A 21,334-nucleotide genomic window follows, 5' to 3' on the forward strand; every position below is an offset into this window, starting at 1 on the left:
TTAGACTGCACTTTGTGACAACTCAGAATTTTCCTAAGCTCGTGTTCCAAGCTCAATTCAAAGTTTCTTAGCTGAGGGTGTGTTGGGGATTAAAGGTGCTCTTACGTCGCAATTCTACATTGTTCATGTTGACACCATTTCCTTTAAAATATAATTCTAAGTTTTTCTTCCTAATAAATAATTTAATATCAATTAAAAGTTTAAAAATATTTGTTTTCTCTCTAGGTATAAAACCAAAACCTTTTGTCAATAGTTCAAAATGACTACTGTTAATTGCTACATCTGTATAATTGAAAATATTAAAATCATTATAACTGTATTTAAAACCACAGTTTGTAATTATTCCCAGACTGGTCGTCTCCTTTCCTGAGCTCCCCAGTTTCTGGTTTTGTAGTTTTTTGAATTGATTGATATTGAATTGATATTTTTGAAAGAGGTAGTAAAGGGAATTCAAGGTTAGCAGGTACAAACAAAAAAGCTGGTGTATTTAAATGTGGTGCTTGTAATTATTGTTCTTATTTGATTACTGGGGATACCATTACTTTACCTGCCAGAAATAACAAAATTTTAACTTTAAAAACTTTTGCGAATTGTAACACAAAAGGGATTATTTATGTTGGGTTATGTAAAAAATGTAATGCTTTTTACATTGGCAAGAGTGAAAGAAAGGTTAAGCAGAGAATTTATGAGCACACCTATGATATTCGTATAAAATGTGAAACAAATTCTCTGTACAAACACACAAAAACTTGTCCTGAAGCTGAATTTCAGTTATTTATATTAGAGGTTGTGCCAAAGGACCCCAGGTGGCGTATGTGGGAGACTTTAGTTGAATACAGGGAATTATACTGGCAAGTGGTGTTGGAGGCCAGTAAATTCCCTGGTTTAAATGACATGATCTCACTTGCCCCTGTATTAAAAATGAGATCAGCAAAATTGTGACATTAATGTGTAATAATCCTCCTTGTCAGTAGAGGGCAGTAACTCAATGCATTTCTATGTACAATGATTGTTTTTACTGGCTGTTTTTTAAAATTTGGATGAGTATATAAAAGCAGTTAACTGAATGTATTAGTGTAATCTGATGAAGTTGTGGACGAAAACGTATGGTGATTTGATTCAGCGTTATTTTTTCGAGTGAACTGTTCGGCTTAATAAATTTGTGTGCCTACCTAATAATATAGTATGGTTGAAGAAATGTATTAACACTGTGTGGAACATTTTTAAAAATGTACCATCTAATGTGGATTGTTTTTCTAGACCCTTAAGAATTATAGAAGAAATAGGACCCTTAAGAATTAGTTATAGAAGAAATAGGAATTTGAAAGAAATATATGAACAAAAGAAAGAGACACTTAGAGGAGCAACAAATAGAGTTGGTACCTTTAAATGTGGTAGATGTAAGCAATGTACATTTATGGATGGTACTAAAGAATTAAGCATTGCAAGCATAAAATATTCAATGAAAGCCAAGAAATATTTTAGCTGTTATACTAAGGGTGTGGTTTACCTTGCCTACTGCATTAATGTTGGGCATATTACGTAGGCAAGACGGAGAGATTCCTTAGACAGAGAATCTATGAACATATTAGAGATACAGATAAAATGAATGAGCATAATGCTCTATACAGACAAATTGAATTGCCAGCAGGCGGAGTTTAGATTTTGGGTACTGGAAGAAGTTTTATTGAAAGAAAGAGGGGGTGAATGGGAAACAAAATAGGAGTTTCGAGAATTAATTTGGCAACTGAGGTTAGATGCAATACATTTTCCTGGCCTCAATGACTATCTATCCATCGCCCCAGTTCTTAAATTGAAAGCCTTGGACCCTAAAAGATCTTAAAGGATATTAAATTTATATAGGGGGTACCATATTATAACATACTATACATTAACATTTAATAAAACAATACAAGATGTATTTCATGCAGATGATATTATGGTTAAGTAGGTTTATGTATTTCATTTATTTCATGATTTTAGGACATCATACATATTTATGCATACTTTTTAATTTATAATATATTAATATTTATACATTTTTACTTTCATTAACAATAATATGTAATATGTATTTACAACATAACAGCATATTTTTTATTCATTTGTACTACTAATAATGAGCAATATATGTTTTTTGTTTTTAGTTGAAGGAAGTATATTTAAGTTACGGTATTAATGCATAGATAGGATGTGACATGTTATTTTATAAACGGAGCTTGTGCACAAATTTAATCAATTGTATACTTAACCAATGAAGCGGAAGCTTGTACAACAGTTTAACTATTTAAATGAATTTGCTTTTTTGGTAATCGATTCAGATGAAGTCTCTGGATAAGAGATGAAAGCGCTCAATCCGATATTTTCTGTGCTGTGTGTTTTTTAATAAACTGTTGAAGCGAACGGCTGAGACTTGTGGATTTTGCATTGGACAGCCTCTATTGGATGACTACCTGAAATTTATTATTTGATGCAGAGTGTGTTTTTTGTGGATTACTATCTACTAGTCATGTTAAAAAATTCACTTCTTACATTTGCTTTTTCTGCTTCAAAAACGTTAAGTAAATCTTTCTCACAAGCCTTTTCAAAGGCTTCCAACAATGGATTAATAGGTGGTACAAACGTGGAGGGTTTCCTATGCCCAACCACTACACTGTCACAGATTCCCAAACAGAAACATTGGTTTAAAGTTGTTAACGAACATGTAAATGTCTATTAGAAGGTCCACCACATTAACAGAGGTCGAGTGAATAAAAGAAAGTCCCTTGCTCAATAAAGATTCCTCCGCTTCATTGAGGACATTGTGAGAAATGTTAATTATTATGTCTGACTTGCGTGTTTTAGAACCTTCCTCTGAAACTCAAACTGCTCCTCCGATGATTTGCGTTTCCTCGCTCGGTTCGAGGGTGTCCATGTGGGCTTCTCTGGTGGCCATATCGGTAGAGGAAAAGGGGGTAAAACGTTGGAGGATACAGCCAACTGTGTTGCAGCCTCTTTGCGTTGATTCTTTCTTTTGACATGCATATTAGATCTGACTAGTGATGTAACGGCTGTGGAGGTTGAAGAGGCACCTGGTAAAATACCTCCATTGCTGCCAGGGTTCTCCATTACTTCATTCACCGCTCCCTGCACTGCCTCAGAAACAGTGGGCGTCGCCATAGTAGGCTGAACTTCTGGTGGGTGTGTTAGCTGCTGGTAGCACTTCTGATTGGTTTGGCAACAAATCATCTCTTCTAATAGGTTCTTTCAGCCAAGAGAAGACCTTGCCAAGGTGAAAATCTATTTATCTTTTAAGATGTTGGCTGCCCTGCTGAGACAGCGAGAGCTGAAGAGTTCCTCCAAAGAGGACAATGAGCAGCCAATGATTTTCTGGCAGAGATATGATCCTTTCACGGGCCCTCCTGTCTGGTGCTGAGCTGTTGGCATGTCACAAGGAAATGCAGTATGCCAGCAAACTTTTGAAAGACACCAGTAGCTTCTCCTGTAGATTATTTTTCCTGAGGATCCACAGGAAATGTAATCTCTGCTGTGCCTTCTTGACTGCCTCAGTGGTGTTTAAGGACCAAGAAAGATCTTCTGCCACATGTACACCTACAAACTTGAAGGCAGAAACCCTTTCCACACAGTTTCCATTGATATATATTGAGTTGGGATATGTGCTGTGCCGAAATCTATTAGGAGTTCTTTATTTTTGGCAGCGTTCAGGGCAAGGTTGTTTTCAGTACAACATGCAGCCAGTCTTTGAACCTCATCTCTACATGCTGTCTCATCTCATTCTGAAAACAGTCCAACCACTGTGGTGTCGGACGCAAACTTAATGATGGTATTAAAATGAGAGGGGACACAGCCATGGGTGTAGAGTATACACATAAAGGGGCTCAGCACACAGCCTTGTGAGACCTCAGGGTTCAGTCCTGGGGCCGCTCTTGTTTGGCATCTACTTCTCTGAAGTTCAGGTCAACACTAAGGGACTCTGGCTAACAAAGTCTGCAGATGACTGCAAACTGGGAGCCATTATTGAATCCCCAAATGATGTGGATACTCTACAAAAGGGCCTTACAGAAACAGATGCTTGGTGCCAGAGCCATGGGCTCAAGCTCAATGCCAAGAAATGTATTGTTATCCCCTTTGGGAAAAAACATGTATCCATGAATTACCACATAGGTGGCAGTACACTAAACACAGAAAGTGTGGTAAGAGACTTAGGGACACAGGTGGACAGTGGTCTCACCTTCGATAACCACATCGTCACAACAGTCAGGAAATCCTTCTATGTGGCACACCTCATCACGAAGGGCTTTTCATCCAGAAAAAAGGAGGTCATTGTCCCACTGTACTCATCCCTCATTAGACCCATTATAGAATACAACGCCCCATTTGGTATGTACCTCTCAAGACATCTGCAACAACTGGAAAGGCCTCAGAAATACCTCACTAAAAGAATCACAGGCCTAAAGCAGATGCCCTACGCTGACCGCAAAACTCCAGCTATACTCTGTCGCATATCGTCTACTCAGAGGCGATCTCTGCTTAACATACAAGGCCATGTCAAACCCAGAGCTGTTGGACATGCTACACTTAAAGAAATCCCAATCCCTCAGAGCTACACGCTACAGGGATCTAAACCTTGTCATCACAATAAACAAAACATGCTGGAGGGATAGGTTCCTGACCCAGAGACTCCCCAGACTCTGGAATAGATTGCCCATACATGTCAAGCAGAGTGCCTCTTTGGACCTCTTCAAGAGGAAACTTGATGATTGGATGGGAGAAAGGAAATTCACCCCAGGGATCACGTCAGTCGCCCTGCTAGACAGGGGTCCAAGAAAGTAAATAATGTGGGAAGTAATAGCCAGGGAATTGTTATGGCTAGGCTTGTATAGGCCCTAGGGCTGATAGCCTAGTACCAACCTATGAAACTATGAACCTAATGTTTAGCCCGAGAGTGGAGGAGAGGTATGGGCCTAAATCTAACCCTCTGAGGATAGTTAGTCAAAAAGTCCTTAATCCAACAGCAGGTAGGTTCTGAAAGTCCTAGGCCAGTGAGTTTAGTGACTAGTCTATCAGTGAAGTTTACAAAGAGTATCCTCACATAGCTCCCCTTCTGCTAAAGATGACAAAGTACAGCGTGTAAGGCAGTCAAGATGGCATCTTCCATAGACCTATTTGCTCTATAAGTATATTGGTGTCACCAACATAAGTAGGAGACTGTTCTTGATGCGTCACAGAACCAGTTGTTCAAAACAATTTGTGATGACTGGAGTAAGTGCCACTGGACAGTAGACATTTAGACTACTGATGGCAGGTTTCTTTGGCAGTGGAATGATCGTAGTTGACTTCAGACAAAATGGAATAGTAGACTTAGACCGAGGCAGGTTGAAGATCTTTGTGAAGACCCCCACAGAGCTGGCCCCCACATTCTTTCATCATCCATCCAGTCACTCCATCAGGGCCAGCAGGCTTTCTTGGTTTAACTGCTTTGAGCACACATCTTACATCATGCTCTTGTACTGTAAAAGTGAGGTCGTAGGAGGCTAGTATATATGATGTGAAACTGCTGTGACCTATCTGCTGGTGCCTAGGTGCGACTGTCTCTGTCGTTTCCACTTCAAAAGTTTCTCTGCTATCAAGGCATCTCCATCAATAGCCATATGGGTACTGGTTTTATGGTTGGTGATGTGCTGAATACCTTGCCATAGTAATTGTGGGTCCTTGGTGGTGAAGTGGTCCTCTATCTTCCTTTCATTGGCCACGTTAGCCTTTATGATGGCTTTCTTTAGGTTAGCTCTAGCCATGCTGTAAACGACTCTGACACCTGATAGCTGTATTACGGTGCTTGAGAAGAGCTCTGACTTCCATCATCCAGGGCTTCTGAGTAGGGTACACACGAATGCGCTTGCTGACAGTGACATTGTCAACACAGGTTTGTGCCCCACTGATGTGTACTCTTCCAGATATTGATCCTTGAAAATGTCCCAGTTAGGTCTTTCAGAGTAATCCCATAGCTGCCACAGTGTACCTTCCAGCCATATTTTTAGCTATCTTTGTAGTAATCTGGTATTTTCTCCTAAAAGGAGTACATGCTGGAGTCAAGAGTATGGAGAAATGGTCTAACTGGCCTAGATGAGGCAGCCATTTTGCCTTACAGCTATCCTTGATATTTGAGTAGGCCTTGTCCAGTGTATTTTCCTCCCTGGTTGCACATTTGCTGTATTGATATAAAAGTCCGTCTGATTGAAATCACCTGCTATGACATCAACATGAATAGGAAAGCTTCCCTTTCTGCAACATTCCAATCTCATTCCACAAAATTAGTCAGCACAATCCTGTGCAATGAATTAGAAATGGAAGTGATATTATAGTTTTTAATTTTATTTAACTATGTGAAATGGACCACAAAGGACCTACTTTGAATAGCAGTAAAACAGATGAAACAGAGTGAAGTAATAGTGCTAGCCATGCCTTATAAAGCTATATTTCAGATTATTTGCTAATATCTTCCATAGAGTTGCACATAGCTTCTCTTAGACTACTGATTAGCATCTTTTTAAGACACTGTGCCCCCCAGAAACACCATTACAGGAAGAAGTCTTGGCTGTGAAATGAAAGCATGTCAACATGGCAGGTTCCAACACTCCATTTTAATGTGTAACAGGATAAATTGCCACAATTCAGGGATAAATTCATCACCCTGTGCCTCCCTTGCCCATGGAACAAAACTTCCCCTACATATTAGTGTAATTCCCAGCAGCATTTAAATTTCAATTAGATGAAGGGATATCATCCCATAAATCCATCCCAGGTGTAACTGATAAGAAACTTTTAAGTCAAATGAATCCTCAACACATCTCAGTCCTCCCAATTCCTGCTCTGCTTCTTTCCCTTCCTTTTCTCCAAGTTAAGTTTTCCTCATTTCCTCTCTCTCTCTAGTATAACCCAAGCTGAAGATATTCCGTTATCTCCCAAATCAACTCTACCTCCTTTCATCATATTCGGAACTTTGGCACAGCTGGCTGAGCCTGCAAAGACTGACGTAACCACTGCTTTGGTATAAACATATGAACCTGGAAGAAATGCACGTTTAGTAGAACACAAGGCTGTACTTCAGATGAGAACCTTAAAGTCCACTACCTGTGACAGACAGACAGTGGTTACATAAAATAATGAACAAAGGAAGCAAATAAACTTAGCACAGCATCCAATAACACTATGTCTGGGCATGAGTAAAAAGTCTGTCTGAAGTGACACTAAATATCTTGCTTTAATCATCAGTCTTGTAATGTTCATAGACACTAAGCCATCAGTCCTCCTATTCAGATTGTAATTAGCCTACAGAGAAAGGTATTACATACAGAGATATACCAGAGTCAGCTCTGGGTAAGTATGAGTTATTACAACTACCTCCTAAAACCCAGTTTGGATTCCCAGGGTTCGACATGAAAATCTTACCTCAGCTGTCTGCAGATACTGCAACATGAAGTACCAGAGCTGAGAGGCTGTGTCCAAAAGCAAGAATTGAAATCCAGCAGAAGTAATGCAAGGGGGCTCACCAGCTTCACTGTGGGAGGAAAAGAAAGTACTGCTTACTTGCATACTTCTGTTATGATACATGAACTAAAACATGAAATACGGGCTTTCGGGCTATGCTTTAAATGCTCAATGTTTTCATATACACCACTTAAGAAATGTAAAGGTTACTGGATAATTAGGACAAAGATGCAATGTTTTTTTCTGGACCAACAAAAACTCAACAAAACAGAAATGCTCAAGCTTTCTAACTACGAGTCCACTGTCATTCTAAATTATCTAACTCAGGATAACAAAAAAAATAATGCAGAATAAAGACAGGTGTTTTTCCTTTATGAACTTGTAATGGGTCAGAAATATTGCACTATTAATTCTTGCACCTAGCTCATTCAGCTACTTTTTGTTTTTATTCAGATTTTACACCTCTAAAAATCAAATAAGGGGACATTTCCCCATACACCCTTTTTGTTAACATAATCAACTTACAAGACCTCAGGGAAAGAAAGATTTCTTCTGCAGTCGCCTCCGTTAAACTGAGTGCATTTCACATTATTCAACATTAACATCCAAGTAGAATGTGACAAAACAGTCTCTTAAACATAACTCCTTCTACATATTAGTTTGATTACAAGAACCAGTAGTGCAACTTTTTTCCCAGCTAAATAATTGCTTAAAACACTTTATAAATTCAGTTTTCCTCAGTGAGAGGACTAATCTTCAGCTCACCTCTTCATAAGACCTGCCTGAGTAAGGAGCTGTGCGAGGTCCTGACTCACAGCTGCACTGGGCGATCCAACCATGAAATGTAGAATCACCTGGGAGCAAAGAAAAAAAAACTCAGGCAGCACGGAACAAGAAAGCAAAACACACTCACTACTACAAAACTAGGAAAAGCATGCATCCAACCTCAAAAACAAAAACCATTACCTGGAAACACATACTTTGCTTGGCTTAACATTTAATTACTTATTAAAAAAAAGAGTTATGCACAATATTTAAAAATTACATATCACAACACTGCTTTAAAAGGCAGGCCGCCAGAAAATCAGTGATTTCATAAGCCGATCTTCACACGCCAAGGCTCAATTTCAAAGAAACTACAACTACATTATAAACCAAGTATAGCTATATGAGAACTCTCAGCATATTTGAACAGAAGGATCACTGGTGCAGGGACACAGATAAGCCTGGCTGTCAGATGATCCAGCTAGATCTCATTTAGCAGTCAAACATGCCTAAGGACACATGGGTACAGCCTTATCCCGCAGCCATTCGAGAAACACAGCTGTAAGATACAACATTAGACGTGGCAAACCAAGCTAGTATGGCAAAAAAACGTTCACATGAAGATTAAAGGAACCTTCAAGTCCTAAAGTAACTTACCCGGAAACAAACAAAGGGAAAAAGAATGAATGGCCCAAATTTACTAATATATCACAAAATACTGTAAATAAACAAGCTAAGAATGGTGGCTCAACCTCCCCCAACAGATTGCATTAAAAAATTGGGATAAACCTCACAAAGCCTACAAATGGTACAAAACCAATGATACAGATTTATCAGCTGCAGGCTGAAGGATATGGGGGACGTAATAAACACAAACAGGAAAACACTGCAAAACCACAAAACAAATTACTCCAGCAAGATTTTCCGAGGAGTTGAGACTACATTTGCTGTTCTTGCTGGATCACTTAGCTTTAAAATATTAAATGGCAACATCAGTGTTTACTGAGAAAAAACTAAATGTGTGTTTATTGAAATTTTGTATTTAATGTACTTGATTTGTTTAAATAAAGGATTATGTTCTATTACAGTGCTTGACACTGTTAGCCAAAAATTATTAAACTGATATAATTTAAACCAAAGTTTAGAAATGGTTACTTTTTTCCCCTGAAAACAAAAGCAGTGCCAGGGATGTGGCTGCTGGTTACAAAATAAGAAATACAGATGCCCTGTCATTTACTGTTTGCCACTGTTTATTTTGTAGATGGGGGGGGCACCATCCTGCACCAAAATCCCTACTACCTGAAATTAAACTGCTATGGTGAGTGTGCTTATGCATATAGTACATTCATCATCCAATTCTAACTTGTTTAAATCATGTCTTACAGACAGTACATTATTCCCAATACGAGGGGTAGTTGCCATCCTTAGTCAATACCCATACTGCTTATAAAATGAACACAGATGACCACTATTTGTATTCCCACAAAATGTGGCACATTTAGTCTACTAACATCCATTCCATTGCTCTGTATAACAGCAAATAAATCACACCCAGAAAAAAAAAAAAAAAAACTTGGCTGAAGGTACAGAAACTTCTTACTCCGACTATTCTTGCTACCAAGATGTTTCATTTTGGTCCTCAATCCTACTGTCTGTACGTAATCATATAGCATACTTTGCCATATACCTTATAGTAGTTCAATTCAATTACATGTAAAAAAATAACTAAAATGAATGTAGCAATGCCATAGCTGATCAAAGATTATCAGGCAAAGAGATGTATGCATACTCATTACCTGTATATAATTCCATTTCTTTTGCAGACCCCCACTTCATTTATGTCAGAGCAACCAGTGTCTCATCTCATTTAAACAGGAGGACACTTAACATTCTACTGACAAGTTTCATAAGAGGCACTAGGAAATGCTTTATACATTATCACCGTGGCTAGGCTAGATGTTCTTTTCCTAAACGTTAAGGAACACTTTTCTCACAGGAAGCTCTTAAATTCACACTGATGTAGGGATCTATTCGTACACACAAAACTGCCGTATTCAAAAACACACCACATCTAATAAAACAATGGTGTTAGCAATCTAGGCTTCCCAATGAAATGACAGCTCTCAAAATATGTGCAACTGTTATTTGCCATATTACAAAACAAAAATGTCAAAAGGGTGCTGGACAATTCCATGTGTGTGTCTACATAGAATTCTAATTTTACCATGAAAGGTCAGGTGAAACAAGAGAACCTTAAAAAAAAAAAAAAGAAAAGAAAAAAAAAAAAGGACACTGAAAGTGCAAAAACCCACCCACAATAAACATACTGAACAGCTGTTTCAGCTAAATGGCTTCTGAATGTCCATAATTTTTTACTTGTCAAGTTTTTACTAGTGCAGTCAAGCCAATAAAGCCAAACCCAACTAACTGTAGAAATATTGTTTCTGCCCTTTTCCTCTGAGTAAAAGGTCATGGTCATTCAGAAGCAACATAGCTGACACAATGGTATGGCCTTAGGGGTTGGTATGCATATATTCCATGAGCTTCCACTACAGGTTTAAGGTATTACAAAGTGAAAACTCTAGCTTGGCTGGGTGTTCCTCACAGTTTTTACTGAATGGTTCGTCTGTGGGACCTTTTTAGCCTTTGAAAACAAAATATGAGCATTCTGGTCTACCAACTGTGCTGTAGAGGGCACTCATCACATCTACACCTTAAATAATTTAAATGTAGAGACTGTCTAGGCTTCCATGACAATGACACTTGCAAATGGACAATCTGTGAGGTATACTACTAAAGTATAATACAACTGATAAGATGTCTTGTATGAAAGATCTCTCCCATGTTACTGGAGATAAAATACAGCATTTACAGACAGGTAGGCAACTTAGGCAATTTCCACAAGGGGAACAACCAGTGTAACAATGAAGCATCAACAGCCATGGAAATTTTTGCTGTATTTGCACTCTGTTGTCTTCCTTGCAGCCTGCCCATGCCGTATGTTTTTGCCCGGTTCATCATAAAACATTCTGATTTTCTGGTAAATTAATGAGGATTACAGTCAGTAACATCAGATATCAGAGTTTCATACTTATTGTTCAGAAAATGTCTGCAAATGCAACACCTGTTATTGTATCAACTGTTAAGCAAATCAGAGTAATATTTAAAAACTGCATCTGGTTTTGGACCTTTGTCCCCACCTCATTATTCTTAACTTTGTCCAGAATTATTTTTTTTCTTTAACAGAAAACATCTTTATTGAATCATCACTTATGACATAGGCAATCATACATTTATACAAATTAAAAAATATACATTATATACTTTCAGCTGAAAACATTATACATCAAATATAATCTCCTATACAGTCCTTGTCAATTGAACATAACATAGCCCTTTCAATTCCTGCCTTCCCTTAAATCTCATTCCTTCTCCAAACTGTCACTCTGAATGTACTGTTCCCAAAATTCCCATTTTTTCCTATGGAAGACTTTCTCTTACCCCTTTCTAAAGATCCCACTTCAGTTCTTTTCTCTGTGTTACTATATTCACTGCTTCTAATACAGTTGGTTTATACTATGTCAGATTCTGTATCACAGCTCAAAAAAAATAATTTCCTTATTTACAACAATTTGCTCCCCCAATATTTCTGACAGTAGTCTGCAAGGATTTTTTGAAGTCTACCAAGTCATTATATTCCCAAAAAATATCTTCCCAATTACCTCTTTCTTCCCTATCACACCTCCAACATTTGCAATCTATCGGAGGAAAGATTCTTTGGAGTCTGCTTGGGATATAAAAATACCTATGCAAACGCTTCCAAGTCAAAATCCTAAATTGTCTAGACTTGCATATTTGGGAGACGTACATATATCTGCCCATCTGAACACTCATACCAGTCCTTTCTAATCTCCTCTGATTGATTCCTATAGTTACTGTGCAATATTTTATATGGCCTACTAATTATCCCTTTTTTTTAACTATAAATTCTGCTTTGGATTCTACTAGGCTCCTCACATTCCTTCCTCTTAGCCTATAGTCTGATATCACTCCTTGATAGAGAAGGCAGTCTCTAGCCTGCAGTCCAAATGTATTCTTGGCCTCTTCCCATTCTACTACATTTCCCTCACTAATTATTTGCTCCCAATACCCTGACTCTTCTGCCAGTTTTCTCCAGTAAATATTTGTCCAGAATACTACAGCAAAGACAGTGACAGGTATAAGCCTGCCTTACTGTGCAATATCTACAACTTCTACTGTACAAGAAAAAAGTTCACCTCCACTGGATTTAACATATAAGGGAGAATGATACCTTGAAATTAAGAACTGCATAAAGGATACAGAGAAAGTTTTACCCTTAAATGGCCTCACAGGCAGGGGAAGCAAGACAATCTCTCCCCAAGTAAGAATAAAATTTCACACAGGAAAAAAAAAATGCTGCCCAGAAGCAAAATGCAAAGGTTAACCACACAAATGCCCAGCCTTCCTGTCCCTCTGCATTACTCGACCCATATTAATCATCCCATAAACTACCTCACTATGGTCACAGGTCCATGGCTCTGTCACAAATACAGACTTTCTCTGGCACACAATGGCTGCACATCTCTTTAATGCTAATACCTACACTCTTTCAAGGTTGGTATGACTCAGAAGGATCCCTTGGGTTAACAAGGCTTGTAAAATAGTAATGAAAGAAAGAAATTATGGATGGCCTAAAAGATCACTGGCAAAACAGTACCCAAGTTATTTTGAAACAATTGCTATCCACAAAATGTCTACCTAAACAAAACTACTATGCTAATCCAACAATGTAAAGAATCCTTCGGAAATAGTAAAAGCGATTTTACATTTTTAGATAAGCATACATTTAAAAACAGTCAACACTTGACAGCTAAATAACAGTCTATATTCAGAAATAGTTTAAGAACAGAAAACAGGAACTGGCAAGCAGTTTGGTGAAAACAAATGAATCAGTCAGTTTAGGGCTACCTGACTTGAAGGGATACTTTAGAGCTACACAGGTAAGGCTCTATCCAGGACACTAGCATTAGTTTTCCAATCAAAGTGGAAAGGTATGCTGATGAAATAAGTTTGGGTGTTTCCATAAATAAAGACAGGACAGGATTCTGGATGCAGGCTCTTAAGAACAGCAATAATTATACAGAATACTATATTTATAGTATAGCAAAAAGTATCCTAAGAACTACAGTGATACGGAAATGAAGAAAACAAATTTATACAACATCAATAAGTGCAAGGACAGGCATAGAAAACAGGAAAGAAAATGCTGGAAGTTAGGGAAAATTAGCAAAGGAACCAAGATACTGAGAGCAAACTACTACAGAGGGAAAGGTAACAGCGGGATGCGATAAAAGTGGAAGTATGTACTGCAGGTTAAAGAAACGGTCTTCCATACCAAGAACTAACAGCAAAGTACAGACAAAAAGAAAGTACAGGGGAGAGTTAAGAGGAAAAAAACAGCTCTGGCTGAGTTTTTAGTTCAGTGTTTTTAGTTCAGTCTAGAAGAGAAGATGCTGTTAGAAATGGATACTTACAATGTAATATACAATAACAAGAATCAGTCAGTAGAGGTTAAAAAGATTGGAAAAAGAGACACTGGGAAAGCAATATACAAAGCACCAGTGGGAAGACATCTGTATGGCTACAAATATGCAACAAAGTCCAGAAGGTTTAGGAATAGTGTGTGTAAATGTTTGCAGAAGTACTTATGTACCCAAGCATACTGCAGCAAAACTTTCCTTGGATAGACAGCAATTGTTGGAAGAGTGAGAGGAAGGAGAAAGGTAATTGCAAACACTTTTTTTGGGAATGTAACAAATTTAAAAAAAAAAAATTGCTAGGCAGTACTTTGTCAGAAATGTTGAGGGAGCAAATACTAATTGTAACTAAGGAAAGGTTTCCTTTGAGCTAGGATATATAGGATCTAAATTGTCTAGATGTAGTAAGGAAAACTCCACCCTAGAACTAAAAAAAAATCTGTTTTTTCACTCCTTTCCTGACCCATATTAACAACTCAAATCACTCTAAGCGCTTTATTTGTAATTTTAGCCCATTTTCCACAACATGGTTACCAATGGGGCATGATGTATCAACATGATCTTGTTCTCCCTCAACCCTTTCTCTTTCCCATAATGCTTTATATGACTCATGCCAGACATAAGGGAGTAACTATGAATTCCCATGCCATTGACATATAATGGGATTTGTGTAAGACACTTATCTTCTTTACCTTCTGTAAAAGGTCTGCTTCTCTTCTGTCTCTAATTACTCTCACTTATGTTTGGCTCAGACCTTGTTTTACACTACACTTAGAAGTTATTCAGCTACAGCCAGAAAAGTAACTAAATTGCAGGCCTTTGTTCAGGGTTTTCATTTGTAGTCCAAGTAGTCCAACAGGAATTGATTCTGCAAGGGTCTCTCGGTACAGTGACAGTTTTAACACCTCTGCAGTAGTGTGGGGGGAGGGGACTGTCAGTTCCTCTTGACAAGTAAACCCATCCCCTTACCAAACCCCTTACTAAACTGTACAAGCAATAATGCTTACTAAATAGAAGTGATGACCATGTGGTTACAACACAAATGCTAATGGACACATTCTTCATTGAAGGAATCCAAGCTCATTGAAAAGTAGCTTTTCAGAGCACATTTTTCAAATAAGCTGCTTGTGGGCATGATGGCAAAATTACCAATCTACCCAAAAAGGGTTTAATTAGCAATTGCCAACCCTTCCTTCTCTAAAGAGAGGAATCTGAAATTCATGCACTGAATCTGAAATTCATGCACTGAATTCAAGCAGAGCATAAGCCACTGGCACATGCCCAAAAAGTAAATGGCTATTTATCCCACTGGTCTCTATATGAAAAAAAAAAAAGAAGAGATGGACAGACTGGTTTAAGAGCAATTCCTAAATCACATCTGATAGAAATATGGGTTAGTCCTAGGGAACACCAGATTAATATGAATGACAAGATTTAGTTCCCGACATATTCTGTGCTGGAGCTTCCAGATCCAGAGGAAACAAGTGATGGCCATGAGAAGATGAAGTTTACAACTGGATCAATAGCCTTGAAAGTTGGATGGACAAGCCTGTCAAACATGAAATTTCAGTCTGAAGGCAAAGAGCATCTTAAAAAGGAAGAGAGATGCAAAATGTCTAGAAGGAAGCAATTGATAAGTCTGTGCTGTGGCAAAGTTTTATTCTCCAGAAGGTCATGATAGGCAGAAACAGCTGACTGTCCACTGAAACTGCTGACAAATCTACTATGATCACTGAATAAACAAAACCCTTACCACACAGAAGTGGATTACATGCAAAGCCAGATCACAGTCAACTGGGGCCCTAAACTGAGTAATGGACCAAGGCCCTCAGCCATACAAATATTTGACTGCCTCTCCCCCATTCCCAAAAAAACACTATTCAAACCTGTCAGTTGTGCATTTTTTCTTCTTTACTTTTACAATGATCCTTTTTTCTTCTTCTTTACTTTTACAATGATCAGACAAATTTGGATTTAATTTAAAACTTATTTCAAATTTTATAGCAAAAGCACATGAGCAGCAAGAGGAAGTTTCTTCCCTTGCTCACAATTTACTGAAAATGTATCTGGCAAAACAAACTACAAAAAATGTGCTAGGATTTTAGTCAAACAGCATATACTGAAGCACTAATTTGCAGCTATGTGAAGGGTGCAGAAATTCAAAGGACAAATGTATAACACATTTACTGACAACCTGGGGCAGCCAACTTGACAGAGGTGTCTCTTTTTAGGAGAAGCCCAGGACCACTGTCCTGTAAAGTGACTTGACCAGAGTTGCACAAAAAACAAATGAAGGATGAGGGACTACCTCTGCACTACAGAAAGAATTGCATTAATAGCTCAGTTTCACTCATTGGCACCAAGTATCAAGACAAACTGCTATAGCCTACAGTACATTTCACACATACATGCATACAAAAACAAGCTAAATTATAATGTATTCACAGTTAAACTATTAACATTAAAGTAGTATACTTCATACTGTCTAGTTTATTTACAAACTAAGAATAAACCCACTTCCATACCTTAGTTTTACTAAAAAAGCTCACCCAGACTCTGCCACAACTTGCTGTGAGGGAAAGTTTAGTTTGTTTTTGCTTTCTTGCATTTTGAATTGCTTTATTCCCTTCTTCTGAATTGTATATTGCGATTCATTTTCTTTACACTACATTTTACCTGTATCCTGCTTTTAGTTGCATATTAAAACTAGGAAAGAGACCACAGCTGTGTCTCGAGTCACAAAGAAATACATTTTTTCATCACCCTCCCAACCTGTTGCTGGGGCTGCATTTTTAAACTCAACTATCTTTCTAGTTATCTGTTCCTTATGTTAGTTAAGTTGATCACTTATTTCCTTCCCTCTCTTCTTTCACTGACTATTGTAAGCACAAAATCATCAATTTTGTGAAATCCCACCCCTTCAACTATTTACATTTATTGACCATCTCACTACATTCCATTCCTTCCAATCTATCTTTATTTATTTATTATTTATTTATTTTATTTTATTTTATTTTACATTTGTTAACCGGGCTAGTCTAACTGGATATATTTCCATTTTCAGTAGAGGCCCGGGGAGAAAAGCTCCGGCATTTTTAGAAATTACAACATTAAAAATTAAAAATTTAAAATTTAAAGAATTAAATGTAGAAACTGACAGAAAAGGTTTTAATAAAAATACAAGAAGGACTTGTGCTTAGAGATAGAAAGTAAGCTGTACAACCAGTATTAATAAGATAGAAAAAGAAGTTAGTTAATTAAGAGAAATTAAATCTACTAGAGAGAGTTTATTGGCATATAAATTTGGGAGTATCAGTTAGTCTATCTTACTAGGAATTAGTATGTAACAAATGCATTAGGAGTGTTAGTAATTTAAGCGAGAATAGTAGGAATTCGAAATTTAGGGAGCTATACTTAGTAAAGGGAAAAAGGTTAGTCAGGCTTGCTGCAGGGGCATAACCAGTTTGTTTGGAGGTGTTTTTTGAGGTTATGTTTAAAGAGAGGCAAGGATGAAAGTAATGTTACTTCATTTGGCAGGAGGTTCCAGTGTTTTCCCACTGTGTTACAAAAAAGAGAGTCTCCAGCCAGGTTATTAGACTTGCCTATGCAAGCAAGCAGTTTCTTAGAGGAGCGCAAGGAATTTAGATTTTTGTAAGGCTGGATGAGATTGGAAAGAATAGGAGTGCTGTTGGGTTGGTAGAAAATCTTGTGGGCAATAGCGAGTTGGGGTAGTATCAGTTGGTTTTGAAGTTCAAGCCAGCCTAGTTGCCTTAGATTCAGACAGTGGTGAGTTCTAAAGGGGTTTCCAGTGGCAAATCTGGCAATGGAATTATAGGAATTTGCTAGTTTGGTAATATTATTTTTCTTTAGGTTAGTATATATGGGTGAAGCGTACAGAAGTGAAGAGATTAAGTGTGAGTGAGCAATTGTGATTCTGGCTATAGGAGTTAGGAAAGGTTTGATCTTATATAAGGAGCCTATTTTTCTGTTGACAGTTTTAATAGTATTATTTATGTGGCAATCAAAAGTCAGGTTATTGTCAATAGTTATTCCTAGCAGTTTAGTGGTTGTGTCAGGGAGTATAATAGTACCATTATTGGAAATAACAGAGAAGTTTATGTGGGCGGATTTGTTTGTGGGTGTAAAGAGAAGGAGCTTAGTTTTTTTGTCATTGAGAAGAAGGCATCTATTTGTAAACCATGTTTCTACTATGTTAAATACTTTCTGGGTTAGAGAATGTAGTTCTGAGGGGGAGTTTGCTGTGCATACTAGCGTAGAATCATCTGCGTATTGTATGCAGGTGGCTTGGGGGATTGCTGTGTGGAGTTCATTGATAAATAGTGAGAAGAGAAGTGGTCCTAGAATAGAGCCTTGAGGGACTCCGAGGGTAACTAGCTGAAGGGATGATATGTTGTCTTTTAAAATTAGTGGCTTCCACCTCTTTCATATCTAACTGCTTAGTGCACACTGTAGCTCTTAGGGTATTAACCTATCTTTCCTTTACAATCTGCAACATCTACTCCAAGACCACCAATTACTGGTGACCACACATTCTGAATCTCAATAGTCATCTTGGGATTAATGCTTTTGTTTTGCTCCTGGTGAGAGAAGGAGCATATGAACATATTTTGTGGGGACTGCTGATCACTGGAAAGCCTAATAACTGCTTCATAGGTTATAGTTTGGAATTTGTGTTTATATTTTGCTTTTGGTTAAGAGAAGGGGCATACTGCACATATTCCTGACTCTTTCTGGTTGGGCAGTGAGCGTCTGTGCTTGACCTCCCTGACTGCTCTGGCTAACTGCTTCATAGGTTATAGTTTGGAATTTGTGTTTATATTTTGCTTTTGGTTAAGAGAAGGGGCATACTGCACATATTCCTGACTCTTTCTGGTTGGGCAGTGAGCGTCTGTGCTTGACCTCCCTGACTGCTCTGGCTGCTATTTAAGACATCTACCAAGAAAAGACTACAACAAGCCTACAAACCCTTACATTATCTGGGACAAGACTGTGGGTCACCAAAATAGGCTGTAGCCTGCTTCTCGTTTTGGAATTGGTACTACTGTTTTGCTTCTGGTGAGTGAATAAATAAATGAGCACTGTATCCCAGAAGAGTGAAGCTGTGGCGAGACCAACACTAACAGTAGTCAAGCAGTAGCCATTCAGGTGACTCCCCTCTTTTCATCATTCTTGACAAGCTAATTCTTTTTCAGTAAGTACTGCTTAATTTCCTTCTAACTTCAGAATATCTGCCTAAATACTTTATACAATAATCCTACTTATTACTTTCCCCTGTTTGTCAGTGCCCTGTACAGCCAGAGACACCTTGAGTTGACATTTTTCCTGTCAAGGCACCACTGAAATTTCACCAATACCTATTTGCACACATGACAACTAGTGTGTGGTGACTAGCACTGCTCACAGAGTTGCAAACCAGATACTCCTGATATTACTTTATATTCTCACTCCAAGTGTCCAATCAATAAAAAAGGGTCTGTTGCCATAGATATGAACTTTCCCACTATCTCTGTCACCAGCTTAGTGGATATATGCATCCTGAGGCAATACAGAAATTCACTCATGTTTACTGACAACCAGTTAATTCTAAACTGATATGGTATGCGAGAGTTGTATTTATACAATGTCACTGGAGGCAAAGCTCTCACATAAAAACACTCCTAATGTCAATATGGTTGTCAGTAGTACACATGCTACACCGATCACACACAATTCGAATCAGACGCATACACTCACAAATGCTGAGGCACTTAAATGTGACCTTCCTAAACCCCAAAGACCTCCCACACAAAGTACACATAACAAACGTCCTCAGCAATCCTAAATGCACTCTTTCAAAACACCCACATCAACATGTACAGTTGTATTTCATGTAGCCTTTACTTCTAAGTCCATAAGGCAAGGCAGCACAGAACCCACCATTCTAGTCATTTGAGACTCCATTGTGGGGCACACTGATGTCCCTCTCACCAGGCTGAGTAAGGAGAAAGTCACTCAGTTGCTTATCAGAGGCCAGGATCCACCACATTACGCATGCACTCAGGTCAGTGGACCACAAGTACCACCATGACCCAATTGTAGGCCACGTGGATGTAAATGACCTGAGATGTACCTCCCTAGATTATATCAAGAGACACAGCATGGAGCTCTCAGAATGTGTATCCCAGGCTGGTACGAGCTTAGCATTGAGCAGCATTTTACCTTCTCCAAGGAAGATGCCACAATATGAACAAAAAATTACTGACTTTAATAATTGGCTTAGTTTCTGGTGTTATTCTAAGGGGGTGCAATATTTCACTGCATGGAATGAGATGATCAGACCACACTACTTTGCCAGTGATGGTCTGCACTTCTTCCCTCTAGGCTTTCAAATACTACCTAAAACAGTGTCCTCCCCATAGTACCTTTTTTAGGCAATGCCTAACTGAAAGTACTTCTGACACAGCAAATCAAAACCAAGAAAACATAAATGTGTTACTGCTCAATGCTAGGAGTCAAAACAAAAAAAAAACAAACTACGCTCCCTAGAAGCTCTCTTTACCCTAGAGAATGCTGATGTCTGTGTGGTCATTGAGAAATGGTTTAAAGTTGAGGAGAGCATACTGACAGTGCAAGGTTATAATGCCTTCCACACATTTAGAGCAGCTATTGCACAGACATGGACTAAAGGTGGAGGTGTCTCAATCTACATCAAAAATAAATGTAACTCAAGGCTGGTCAAGCAGGACAATGCAGTTGAGCTTCTCCACATTCAAATCGTAGGCAAAATCCAATACCACTTCCTTGCAAGTTATAGGTCCCCGTCTATGACCCAGGAAACTCATACCATGCATTTAAACTTATTGGAAACACTCACCATCCAAAATACCATATACATGGGCAACTTTAAATTACCCTACTATTAACTGGGAATCATATATGACACCAATCATACAGGCAAAGATATTCCTAGATTTTGTAAATACAAACTCCCTGGACGAGACTATCAATACATCAACAAGGGGTGCAACCATTCTGGATCTGGTCCTCACCGATATGGAACAGTGCTGCACATTCCCTGCTGTAATGTCTTCTCGGGCAAGGTCAAACCACAAAATGGTCTCCTCTGAAGTAAAAATAAAACCTGGAACCCCAGTTATCCCTGGAATATTCAGGAACAACTCTAAGGCTAACTTCCTACAATTAAGTGATAACCTGGCAAAATGTCAAGCTCCTATAAACCCTGAGAACACTGCTGCCTGAACTGTTCATTAGAAACCCTAACAACTATGTTAACAGCTGCATAGAGGCATCTGTACCTATTATTAAGTATAGAACCAACTCAAACAACAAGCTACCCTGGTGGAAACACATCAATAGTCTGTACAATAGAAGGAAGAAAATCACTGCAAACATTAGGAGGTGTAGCACCCAGAAGAGTAAAAGCACTCCTTAAACTAGTCTGCAACCTCAAAGGCAACACACAATTGTGTGCAGAACTCACTGTAAATGAAGCCACCTATACG

The 21,334-nt window shown here is 38.4% G+C and overlaps 1 protein-coding gene across 1 annotated transcript in view; it reads right to left on the reverse strand.

Moving 5' to 3' along the window:
* The window catches only part of GTF2H4 (general transcription factor IIH subunit 4), a gene marked incomplete in the record, with an annotated part of 405,264 nt that overhangs the window by 275,584 nt on the left and 108,346 nt on the right, over window positions 1-21,334 (reverse strand). Inside the window, 2 exon segments of the mRNA XM_044084363.1 lie at window positions 7,450-7,558; window positions 8,254-8,342. Of these exon segments, the coding sequence (XP_043940298.1) occupies window positions 7,450-7,558; window positions 8,254-8,342 (198 nt within the window).

Source organism: Protopterus annectens, chromosome 9.part0 (assembly GCF_019279795.1).
Source record: "Protopterus annectens isolate FY-2018-M chromosome 9.part0, PAN1.0, whole genome shotgun sequence".
In the NCBI taxonomy this organism is placed as follows: domain Eukaryota; kingdom Metazoa; phylum Chordata; order Ceratodontiformes; family Protopteridae; genus Protopterus; species Protopterus annectens.